The sequence below is a fragment of the Mchenga conophoros genome, linkage group LG23 (genome assembly GCF_057382185.1).
Source record: "Mchenga conophoros isolate Kocher_MC1m ecotype Shallow Benthic linkage group LG23, M_conophoros_male_GT1.1, whole genome shotgun sequence".
Lineage (NCBI taxonomy): Eukaryota > Metazoa > Chordata > Actinopteri > Cichliformes > Cichlidae > Mchenga > Mchenga conophoros.
The window spans coordinates 12,634,602-12,647,155 of NC_140547.1; the positions used below are offsets into that span (position 1 = coordinate 12,634,602).

Below are 12,554 nucleotides of genomic sequence, written 5' to 3' on the forward strand. Positions count from 1 at the left end.
TGTAAAACAGATGAGTTCTTCCCTGCCACCTTTCTGTATGGAGAGAATGTGATATTTGGACGATTTAACATTAATCCTGGTCCACGCATGAAGTTCTTCAAACCTTTCCAGGAGCCAAATGATGTTTGAAGAAGAGTTATTAAATCATCCATGTAACCCTTCAAAGCTGGCAATCATTGGCCTGGCTGCGTTCTTACTTCTCTGACTCCTGTTTATATTTTGTTTGAGATACAGTACTGTATCTGACAAGTATAGAAAGGCACTACCTTCCTCACTGTGGAAACACTTGATGCAGTCAAAAACCTAGCATAAAATGTTACGCTTTGGGATGAGAACGTGTTGGAATGACACTACCTGCAGCAAACAAGATGAACCACAGAAACCACATTTTCCAGATTAAGATTTGAGCTCTGATGCTCAAGAGTGAGTTTTTTGTCAGGACTTTACTGATCAACCTTTAGAAAATACCATTTTAATAGACTAACTCATCTTGTTTTTAATGGAAAATCATTTTCTTCTTGTTCTTTCATCTGCTACCTTTAAGAATAAACACAAAATTATGGAATACTTGGCTGTCCCAACTCCACTTGATGTTTGTATAGTGGGAAAGTTATGGGTGATTAAGACCTGGGATTTGAAAAATTCAGCAAAATGACTCAGTGTGTCGCTTGGATTTTTTTATACTGCAAAATACACACAGGTAATAAATCCACATGTAGTAGGAGAACAGGACACTTTATTAAAACCAGATTTAAATGTTTGTGCTTTTTATGCCCCAGAACTTTTAAACACATTTGTATTTGTTCATAAATGATTATCACAGTAGTTCCTCATCAATATTGACTCTTAATAATTTTTAATTTGTCACAGTGATTCTTTCTCATGCAGGTTCACTGATTTGAATCAAGGAAAAGTGTAGATGTCACAATGACCTCACACTACAAATCTAAATATTCCATTTCAGTTTGTGGAAATTGAGCTAAATGCTAAAATGATCACTGTTACAGAAGAAAAACCACAGTTTCATGCGGGGAATATTTTTAATTCCTGTCTCGGCTACATTGACAGAGCAATCAGAAATGCTGACATTTCAATAATGCTGTTCAATAACAGCAAAACTTCAGGGATTTTACTCAAAATGTTTTGTGGTTTTGTAGAATCATGTCGATCCATTGGAGGTATTTTGTGATGTCCGTGTAGACGTTGGGTTTATCTGGGTAGTTACAATTGCTGTTGTGGTTGAAAGAAACGATACCAACAGCAAACCCTTTGCACACCAGAGGACCACCAGAATCACCCTGTGAGGAGGAAGCATTTTAATTGGTCAGTTTATAGTAAGTGTTTAATACAGTACATTTATCAAAAAGAAACCTGCTGACATTGGACAGAATACATACCTGACAGAATCCTTTGCTTGTGCCATATCCACCTGCACAGATAACATTGGCAGGAAGTTGAGGCCATTGATTCTTACAGACTTGTGGGTTAATGACAGACACGTCCACCACCCTCAGCTCACCAACAGTTTTACCATCATTCATAGTTTTTCCCCATCCAGCCACCTGGCACACTTCATTTTCTGTTAGATCTATTTCAGCATGCGGAAGTTGAATTTCATCGTGTAGATCGTTTGTGGTTGCCAACTGGACACACACAATAAAAAGTAAAAATATAAATAAGACCACAAATATATTTCATGTGAAACTGTTGTCAGTATAAAGATGTACTTACTTGTAGGAGCATGATGTCATCACCCTTCTCAGGTGTGTTGTAACTGCTATAGACGAATTTTTTTTTAATCTCTACTATTTGGCCATTCTTGAGATTGTGGTTGCCAAGAACAACATGCGTGGGGAAGCTGAAGGAATAATCATTAAGAGGTTTTCAATTCATTTTCTAAATCTGTTTTAATGACATGAATCAGAGATTGAAGCAGGAGGTCGTCCGTTTAGCTCACTGGTTTGGCAGTGAACCATATGCCACATGACTGAAATTGAGCAGAGCTTTGCTGCGCATCTTTCCCTGCTCTCAACTTATGTTCCTGTCTAATCTTCACTGCTCCACTATCCAATAAAGGCAAAGAATTATCTGTAGGAAAGAGACTTAAGCAGAAGATGTTTGATTACTCACTCGTCAAAACAGTGTGCGGCAGTGACCACAAAGTTATTAGTGATGAGAAACCCTCCACACACATGACCGCCGTTGTTTTGCACAGAGACCATATATCGCATTGAACTCTCCGGTGCTTTTCCTCCATGTATGATGCCACCCCCATGCACTGAATAAAGTAAAAGAAAAAAAGGAAAATTAAATGGATGCCTCATTAAATGGTTGAAGAATAACAACAAGGACTTGTGATTCTTACCGAGTTGTCCAAAGCAGGTCAGAACAAGGAGGAGGAGAACTTTCTGCAGACCGAACATGATGCAAGCAAAATGGTTAGCCTTTGTTTGTACTGTAGGAATCTCAGGTTCAGCCTTTTATAGAGCAGCTTCCTTTTGGCAAGTATGATTATCATCTGTCATTTTTTGCCTTTTGACCACTTCCTTTGCTACGTCTATGTTTGCATATTTGAAACTTGTGTTATCTTTGCATGGTCTTGCTTATCATAAGTACAGTGCATCATCAGTCAGCAACACACTGCTTTGCACACAGAAATAAAATTCTTCACAAAAGCCTTTCACATTATTTTACAAACTATTTATCCTTTTTGCTGATAGCAACCTGCAGTCATTTGATGTATTTTTCACAAGTATTATATTTATCTGCTGAGGAATCCCCAACCATTCTACTTTTGGCAGATCTCACCAAGGTTTCTCATATTTATGGTCTTCTGGCATGGATCTTGATGTTCAGTTCACCCCACAGATTTTAAAGTCAGGGCGTCATGCAGGCCAGTCAGTAACATTCCTTTTGGTATTTTGAAAGCAGTTCTTGACCGGGTATGTTTTGGGTCGATGTCATGCTGGAAGACAAAGCAATGACAATGACCCAGTTTTACTGCTGACTGCTTGAGGATTTCTTTCAAAATCTTCACATATCTTCCTTCTTCATGATTTCTTCCACCTTGAAGAAATCCCCGGTTCCGAATGTGTCTCCCTGTTGATGCCTAAAGAGCTCTTTTTTTCATCTCATCTGACCAAAGGACGCACTTCAAGTATATATAATATTTTTTCAGCTTGTCCTTAGCATGCATCAGTCTGACTTGAAAGTTTCTCTTTTTCTTGGTCTGCAAGTCAATTCTTGTGCAGTGTTCTGGTGACAGTCTTCTTTGAGACTTCAATTCCTGAGTTGTCTGAGTCATTCACTTGTGTCTTGGCAGTTGTTCCAGGGCAGGGTTCTCAAACTTGCAGCCCAGGGGCCACTTGCGGCCCATGTCACCCCTACTTGCAGCCCGTATCTCATTTTTAAGTCTGACATCATTAGCCGTTTCTGGGTCCAAACTCCGCTTCAGGTCCCAAAGTCAACACTGTGGCATCACTGAGAGTTACAAACTGTGTAAATTCTTTCATCTTTAATAAAATGATCGGTGTGGCTGCTCTACCAGGTGTAACAATTAAGTTTAACATCCAGGCATCAAAGAAAAGAGAATTTATTAAGTTTAATGGAGTTCGAAGTTAGCAGGGAGTTAGCTCGCTAGTTTCCATCTAAAAATGACATACTGTGGCGACCCACTAGAGGGCTCCACTCACACCCAAGCTTGTAGGAGGGGTTCTGTTGTGTTTGGGCGCGATATGCTCAGTCAATGTATGGAGGTGAATAAAGTTGGAGTGGAAAACTAGAGCTCCTGTGTTGTGTGTCACATTCCTCCATAATACCTTGTTCTGACTGAGGGATTTCTGAAAAAATGAAAACATACAGCTCTGCTATCACTTCAGATATAAGTGAAGACAGAAAACTAAACAGTAGTGGTGTTTGTAGGGTATATCATGATGTGCTATGTGGTACTAGCTACATAACTATGGTTAGCATAATATAAACACATTAGCACAGTGAAGCTGGAGGATGAACGCTAAGTTTTTTCCACTCAATAAAAGTCAACACAAAGGTTACCGATGGTTAGGGACAAATGCAATTGCATGGCAGGAAAAAGATGCTGTAAATGGACCAAACTTCAGTCAGTTGAACAACTGAGATAATCCATCCACAATAGAGGTTAGTCATTAACACACTGCTGCATGGGCTGGGCCATAGTTATATCATAAGGTTTGAAAAACCGAGCTTTAAAACGTGCTGCTGATGAATAGTAGTAATAAAAACTAATAGAGGGCGACAGTGATCACTGACTTTTTAGGGGCTTGTTCAGATTAAATAGAACAAGATACAAAGCATTAAAATACGTTAAAAATACAACAGCTTTAATAAACACAGAAGTAGCTTTCGAACATCATCACTCAATAATAACCGGATATTGATGTGAAGAAATATAATGCAATTTGGCCCTCGAAGTTACTTTTTTTATTGAGGATTTGTTTGTTGTTGAGTACAATGTTAAAATAACTTTTTTAAAAAGCAAACAGATTTTTAATATGAAGGCAATATGAGCAGAGAGTGCAAAGATGCTGAGGCACTAGCTGTGTTGGTTCAGTGAGAGATTCAAAAACTAATGTGTACACTTATGTCTGCATTTTTATTTTGTTAAATATGAGCACAATGATAGCAGAAGTGCTGCCACGTGTCTGGCCAGAGACTAAGTACCAATGTGTTTATTTGGTAGTTCAATGAAAGGCTTCAGTTAGTTAAGAGTGGGGGGGGGGGGGGGGGGGGGGGGGAGACTGCATTCACGTTTGCAGTTTTGTCACATTATACAGTATTTAAAAAATAATATTTGTGAGTGTTTTCTTGATGTTTGTTTGCTTCTTTTTTTTTTTGTACTGCTTGAACACTAAAGTGGCTGTCCAATGAAATGACAGTGCCAGTGGCCCACAGCTCATTTAAGCTTGAGACCCCTCCTCTAGGGTCTTTAGATACATCTCTCACTAGGTTTTCTTTGCATAGTTTTTCACTTCCTACCTCTGCCAAGCTTGTTCTGTACTGCATGGCTCTCTTGGATCATCCTTGATCATGCTTTTCAGTCCAGTTCTTAACACACGGAAAAGCTGTGATAACTTTGTATATCCATCTTCTGCTTTGTTTTGGGAGCATCAACAATTCTTTTTCTTGAGTCTAACTGATTTCTTTTGCTTTTGGCATGATGCTGATGTTGATGTATGTTTTTATTGTTATTACTGGTTATTGTTTCTACCAGTGCTTAGTTAGTGCACATACCATACAGATCTAGAGGCAACATCATAAGTGGATTACATTTGATTGCATAAGTATTTCTTTTACAATTGTAGCTGCTGCTCATTGAGCAGCCATGTCCAGTTTCTGTGTTTGTTAGAAATAAGTCTGGTTTGTTTAATATTAACACCTATCCTAATCACAAAAACATAATTTTCATCCTTCTACTAAACACAATATGAATATTTTTACTTATATCCAGCAGATGATACAGAGTTGATAGTTAGTTTTCTCACATATTAAACGCTGATGTCTGACGTGACACATTTAAACGATATTATCTTGGAGTTCTGCAGCAAACTACATAAACCATAGAAACCAAAGCATGAAGATAAGATGTTACTATAGTAGAACAACACGTACATAAACAGGTCTTCAAAGTTTCAAATTTGTTGATGTATCACTCATTTAGTGTTTGCAACACTAATCTGACTTTGTTAGTATTTTTTAAGAATACTGAAGTACGTGTGCTCGTTAAGTGTACATGCTGGTGCTGTATATTTCAAATCTTATTACCCCGTGGAGAGGGTGCCTCCCGTCGGCCATTAGAAAATGCTATTTAATATTCAGTTCACTGAGATGTCTGATAAAGCTTTTTGAAAAAGTCCATATCAGATGCTGTGTCATTTCTTTCATCATACAAATGTCTTTCTTATTCATGCCTGTCATTGGTAGCTAAAGAACTGATTTCACTCCTGCCCGCCTCTACAACCTGATGAATTTCTTAAGGCTGCATCTGCTGTGTGTGTGTGTGTGTGTGTGTGTGTGTGTGTGTGTCTAAATCTCAGAAGGTTATACTATGATATTGTAACACATTGTCTCTGTTTTAACGAAAACCTGTGTGTATTCAGTGTTACTTTTCTAAGCTGTTTACGTACTTCAAAGACCTTGCCCCCGAGTCACCCTTGTGTCACCGGGCTGCTTCCTCTATGTAGTCACAGATATGATCAGATCTGATTACAGCTGAAGGCACGAAATGCAAAGACTAAGACTCACTTAGTCAATCAGTACATCTGTTAATGTACTGATTGGAAAAGTCTTGTTTAATAATCTAGAAAATGTTGCTGACTCAAATTTCTGGCTTTAGACAAAGATAACCGCAAAAAATACAGCAGTTTGTTTTTGTATTAGTTTTTTTTTTTTTTTTTTGGCTCATATTCTCTGCACCATATTTGGGGAGAAAAGTTCATCTTTTGTACCGAGTCTGTAGTTCTCATAGGCTCTTTATCTGCATCATCTTTGTCTCTGCAGATGTGTGGAGTGTAGAAAGATGGGACCCAAGTCCAGATGCTGACAATGGACTTAACTGTGAGTGAACCTTTATTAGCAGCAGGGACAGAATACAAAAATCAGAAAGTGGCAAAGACTAAATTAAAAAAAAACCTAAACTGGGAGGCAACTACAAAAGCAATACAAAGGAACTAAAAACCTAAAAACCTGAGAGGAGATGTCAAGCACAGAACATGAAAACCTGAGACTCTGGAACATGGAGAAATGCAGGCAATACCCAGACAACCCATCAACAAACAGAGGAAGAAAAAGGGCTTGAATACACAGGGATAATGAGGGAATGAGACACAGGAAGAGAGCACAGCTGGGAGAAATCACACTAACATAGCACATGATACTGTCAAAGTAAAACAGGAAACATGAGACAGGCACAGACATGAACACATAACTTGACTACGTGGCACAAGGAACACAGGGGAAGCACAGAGACAGAAACCAAGAGACTAGAAACTATAAATAACAATGAAATCCAAGACTACAAATATTTCAAAACACTGGGTCACCGACTCAGGACTGCAACAATGTCAGCATGTTGCTGGGTGTTTGTTACATACTCAATTTCCAGGGCCCTATTTCAGGAAGCCGGTTTAGAAAACTCAGAGTGAAAAACGATACTCAGGGTTGAGTAACCCCGAACTGTCCAACTCGGAATATTCGGTTTCAGAAAGGCTGATAACAATTAGTTCAGTCAACGCGGAGTTGCTTTAACCCCAAGTGAAGCGCGCGGACGAGGATACATAAAGCCCTGATAAGCGGAGCACAGATTAAGCGAGTCACCATGGAGACGGAGGGAAAGAAGGCGCGGTCAATGTATTTCACAGCGCTTGAGGCCGAAATTCTGATGGCAGCATATGCCGATAACATGCAAATTCCGTGGAAAAAAGTAAAGTTAGCCACAGCTGCAAAAGACAGGGAGCATGCATGGCAAAACATAGCCGACAGAGTCAATGCGTGAGTGTTAATATAAACATTGATCTAGGGATTTCCACCCATTTAACACGTTATTTTATCATATGTTATTTTATTTGTTATTTTATACATTTTATTTTGTGACGTGATGTGAGCGCAGGTGCAACCCAACAGGCCCCAAACGTGCCTGGCAGCAAGTAAAAATGAAATATAAAAATATAGTCCAAACAGGTAAGGTGTAATTGTATTATGAGCCATAGTGCTTGGTCTGTTTGTCCGATGTAAATCAATTGCAGTTAGAGGCTACATTAATTTTCTTTCTGTAAGCACTTATTGAAATTATCTGAGCACATTACAAGTACATATTTGCTTACTCTGTATGCTCAAATGTGGCCCGTTATAGCCAACAGAAAAAAAGCGGAGGCCCGAAAAACAGGTGGGGGTCCTCCACCACCACCACTCACAGAGGCTGAGCAGTTGGCCCACAGCCAAAACAGTGGGCGCCCTGTGGCCGAAGGCATCTCTGCGGGGACATCCTCTGAGTCAATAACCCCGCAAGACACAAGTGCCTACATAGGGGGTAAATTCAAAATAATACATGATGTGCATACATCCTTTCTTCACAGTCACCTTCGCAGTGCTGCTCATTCATTTGATAAACTCTTTACCATAATGGATTATTTTGTAGTGAAGTTATTTTCCTACTGATTTTGCCTTCCCTCAGTCTTGGTTGTCTTTGAGAGCATAATGACAATGAAGTGTAAGGTGATTGGTATGTTTGTTAATTGCCATTTGGTCCCTTGTAAGTCATAAGTGACCTGTATAAACCTCATATTCTATCAGTTGATGGTGATGGTGTACTGCATCTGGTGCAGCCTCATGTTGAGCCAGACCAACATGCAGTTGTGAGTAATACTCCACAGATTATATGAGTTTACAGTAGAACAGCAATGTTGTCTATTTCTTTACTACAGGAAAATAATGAAGAAACATTGACAGCTGTTACAGAGGAGGAAGCAACAGAGACACTTTATGAGGTTTACATCTTTTAATACTTTGTGTACAGGAAACACAGGCGACCAATAAAGCCAGTTGAACAAAAAATCTGTTTATTCTTCTTTCAACATGTTGAGGTGATGGGTCAAAAGAAATGATTGTGACATATGGTGTCTCTGACTGCGCTTCCATCTTGTATGTCCGTGGGAGGGTCAGGATGTTCATGGTTTGGATCACTGCTGATGTTTGGTTCAGAAGGACAGTGTTCTCCTCTAATTGTGGTAATGTTGTGAAGAATCACAGATGCCACAATAATGTCACATGCCCTTTCTGGGGTGACCCTGAGTCTTTGCAGGCACTAGAACCGGGCCTTAAGCATTCCGATAGTCATTTCAATTCTGGCTCTTGTCCTGCAATTAGCCAGATTATATCGCTGCTGTGGGCCCGGTTCAGGGTCAGAGTAAGGGGTAAGCAAATAGGGTAAACATGGATACCCCCTATCACCAAGCAAGTAGCCAGTGAACTCTCCTAAGACAGAAGGATACACTTCAGTTCAAATGTCCCTGAAGCAATTGGTCTTTATATATTTTAAAGTATTTTCAACTCACCATGTCCAAATTTTGTGCTCAGTGTACATTCACGGAATATTTGTGAGTCATGGACAGAGCCTGGCCACTTGGCTTCCACATTTGTGATAATGTTGGCAGCATCACATATGATCTTCACAGTGCAGAGAACACAAATTAGCATCCATTACTATGATAAAATAATTTGTTAGTTTGAAATGCTACAGGGAACTATGTACCTGCACATTAATGCTGTGGAAAGACTTCCTGTTCACATAGTCTCCTTCATTTACTGAAGGAGCAATGATTGGAATGTGAGTGCCATCTATACAGCCAATCACGCCTGGGAACCCTGAAAATAAATGTAATATTTAAGTAGTAGTTCAAGTATCACCACATCATACATTACGTTTTGGTCACCCTGATACCTGCAATTTTGTGGCATCCCTCTTTGATGAATCTTGTGGGTCTATGACCGGGGAACACCACAAACGAGTACAGGAGACGTTTCAGTGCAACTGTAACATTCCTGACTGCCCGACAGACGGTAGCCTTGGAAACGTGCTCAGCTTCACCAATATTATACAGAAAGCTCCCGTTTGCAAAAAACCGAAGTGCAATACACATAATATGTACAGAACTGAGAGAATGTCCGCGATGTGTCACATGCGTAATATATGGCCTGAGGATGTTATCCAAATGACTTATAGATTGTGCTGAAAAGCGGTAACGTTCGCACAGACAATCATCAGGAAATGATAAAATGTCCAAACGCGCTCTGATCACTCTCTCCCGGCGGAGAGCTCTGCGGAGAATTTGGGCTTCACGATCTACTGGCTCTTCAAGGAAGGGACACGCCATGTCTGACACTTCCTACTGTCAGGTTTCCGACAAAGGGGCGGAGACAGTCAGGGTTAGTTGTAGTAAACCTGCTAGGGGGCAGGTTAGCTTCACGGCGTGTGTCGTCATAGTGACTCACTCAGGCTTCAGCTGAACTCGCTTTGTGAAACCGAAAACCCAGAGTTTTCGTTAACTCAGGGTATACTTACTCAGTTTTTCCACTAAACCGGCTTCCTGAAACAGGGCCCAGGACCAACACCCCAATACAGGAAGTCTGGTTTGACTTTCTGTTTAAAAAAGCCAGAATATTTGATCCTATGGGTCTTAACCAACCAGCAATGCAAAGCTTAGATGGACCCTCAGGGGACTCACCTAGTTTTAAGTCCAGGTGTCTTCCCTGCCACCTCTGTTACACCAGCTCCCCTCACGAGCTGCATTCAGAATACCTGGTTTAATTTTAGGGGCCTGGACAGTAGGCCTCAAGGGTCAATTTGGACCTCCTCGGCTTTACTGCTGCTAAATTGCTTTAATAAAATTTCCTGCAATGAAAGTCTAAATTATGGACATTCCCTTTTTAACCCTTTGGGAAATGGTAAAGGTAAAAATCTGAGTATTAACTCATTTTTGGTAAATCACTCTTACGGGTTACTCCGGCCCTTTATCGTAACCAACCATTGCCAAAAAAATACCAAAAAGATACAGAACCAATTTGTAAGTTTACAGTTTGAGCAACGGTTCAGCCTCTGGAATCTCTGCTGAAATATCCAACGGTGAACTTCTGAGATCCAATCTTCTGAACTGCTCATCTCACAGAAGACAAAGGGAAGAACAAAGGATGTTCCTGGGTGCTCTCCTTTATACTCTGCCAAGTGCCCATTACCCACCTCTCCTCGTATCTAAACATTCAGTCATGTTGTTTACATAATATCATCCGAAGTATAGCCACGCCCTTATCAGCCTCCCATCTGACGTCTCCACATAAATTCAGAGAGTAGTGACTTCTGTGTGTCACTCTCACTCATTTCCCCCCTTCCACAAACATGATCCTATTTTTCAAGGCTGCTTTTTACACATCCTCTCAGTTAGGCCTGTCTTGGAATCATTATTATATTTTCTTATGCATTGTATTGGTTAAACTTAAACACACTTATATTGTATTATATTATATATTCCGGGAAAAGCAGAACAGATGCAGGGCTAACACAGAGAAACAGACAATTTAGAGACAATTTATCACAATTAATCACCAGGTAAACAATCCACACAGGGAGAACATCAGTGCTGCTATTCTGAACATTATTAGACATAACTAACTATCAGCAAAATCACATATGAATTATGGTTCCATCTTCGATAATTGCAACACTTAACAACAATTCTCTCATTCAAAATCATATATGATGATAGGTTGGAGACTCATTTCTTATCTCTTGTGATGGCATCAGCCACACAGGGGTAAATTAGTCCATTTTTCACTTTATTAGTTTGCTTTGCAGTTTTCTTCATTAATCATTTGGTTAAACCTAACACTGATATTATGAGGCGCGCACATAGTAACATTGTGTGGTTTTTCTAAAATGTTTTGTTATATTAATTATGTTTCTCTTTCTTTGAGTTACCTGGGTTTGGGCGGTGGCTGTTTCCTGTCTGGGCAAAAGGCGTGGCTGAGGACTCTGGGGACAAAATGCCTGCTCAGCAGGACCAACCATGGGCTTACCAGGAGCAGGGGTGTTTTAGGCTTAGTTAGGTTATTCTGTGCTTAGTTAATATTAGTGTGTGTTTTTGTTTTCCCCCTATTGTGTTCAAATGGTTTGGCCAAATCATTATAAAAGCTACCCTCATGTGTCTTTTTAATTAGGTCAGTTTGTGAGTTAAGTTGTGTCTCACTTTGTTGTTTAAGTTTTGGAAATTACTTTTTGTAGAGTTATATTTAGTTGACCTGTTTTATGGGCCTGCTAAGTATGGTTTTGAATTTTGTTAATTTTGGACTTTTTGAGGGTTAAAATAAAGAAAACCCTTTTTGAAGATATTTTTGCTTGTGTCCTCTTTGCTTTGGCTGCTTGGTCCCTCACATCTCTTCACATTCCATTTAACATATTGATCAAACTTTTATTTTATCTTTAATTAAGAATAAAGATGATTAGCAAAAGCACACAAAGAGACTCTGTTTTAGCACAAATGATTGGATGTTGAGCCTTTTTACCCTCTCTCAAATGTAATGAGAGGTAAACCAGGGAGACTTCTCTTCTCTTTCTACAACACCTTTCTCAACAATACACCAAGGGTATTGTGGGTATTTGTACAGTAAATGTAATTCTTGTAATTCTGTTGCCTGGAAAGCATTTACATTTATGTGATGCGGCACAGAAGTTGCACAAATCTCTGAAAATCAGATAAAAGAAACCACAGCTTCGAGCTTCAGGCGTGACATAATTTAATCATTCCTGACAGATGACAGTGTAAAAGAACATCTTGACTCAGTTTGACATTTCACGCAACCTCTGTGAAGTATGTCAGTAAGTGATACTCTAATTGAAAAGTGAAGTATTGCAGTTATCTCACTTACTGTAAGTACTGTGTGCTGTGGGTTGGAAAATAGAAGCAAGAGCTGGAGTGGGAGGGGAGAGAGGTTCACCCGGCAAAGGTTTCCAGTGTGTTGTAGGGCTAACA

General features: G+C 39.7%; 1 protein-coding gene and 1 long non-coding RNA gene across 3 annotated transcripts; both read right to left on the reverse strand.

The window, feature by feature from the left end:
* Positions 1 to 778: 778 nt before the first annotated feature.
* LOC146546814 (duodenase-1-like) lies at positions 779 to 11,593 on the reverse strand. Of its 2 annotated transcripts, XM_085264474.1 has the most exons (6): positions 11,504 to 11,593; positions 2,366 to 2,408; positions 2,131 to 2,278; positions 1,732 to 1,858; positions 1,398 to 1,643; positions 779 to 1,298 (listed from the first exon to the last, which is right to left on the reverse strand). In XM_085264474.1, the coding sequence occupies exons 1-6, from the start codon at positions 11,591 to 11,593 to the stop codon at positions 1,134 to 1,136; spliced, it is 819 nt and encodes a 272-aa protein (XP_085120600.1). In that variant the 3' UTR covers positions 779 to 1,133. The 2 variants fall into 2 exon arrangements, with proteins under 2 accessions (XP_085120600.1, XP_085120598.1); XM_085264472.1 differs by lacking the exon at positions 11,504 to 11,593 and having other exon boundaries at positions 2,131 to 2,423.
* On the reverse strand, positions 8,571 to 9,202 carry LOC146546815 (uncharacterized). Its single transcript, XR_014890799.1, has 2 exons — positions 9,087 to 9,202; positions 8,571 to 9,006 (listed from the first exon to the last, which is right to left on the reverse strand). It is a non-coding gene; the product is annotated as an uncharacterized LOC146546815 (long non-coding RNA).
* Positions 11,594 to 12,554: the final 961 nt, after the last annotated feature.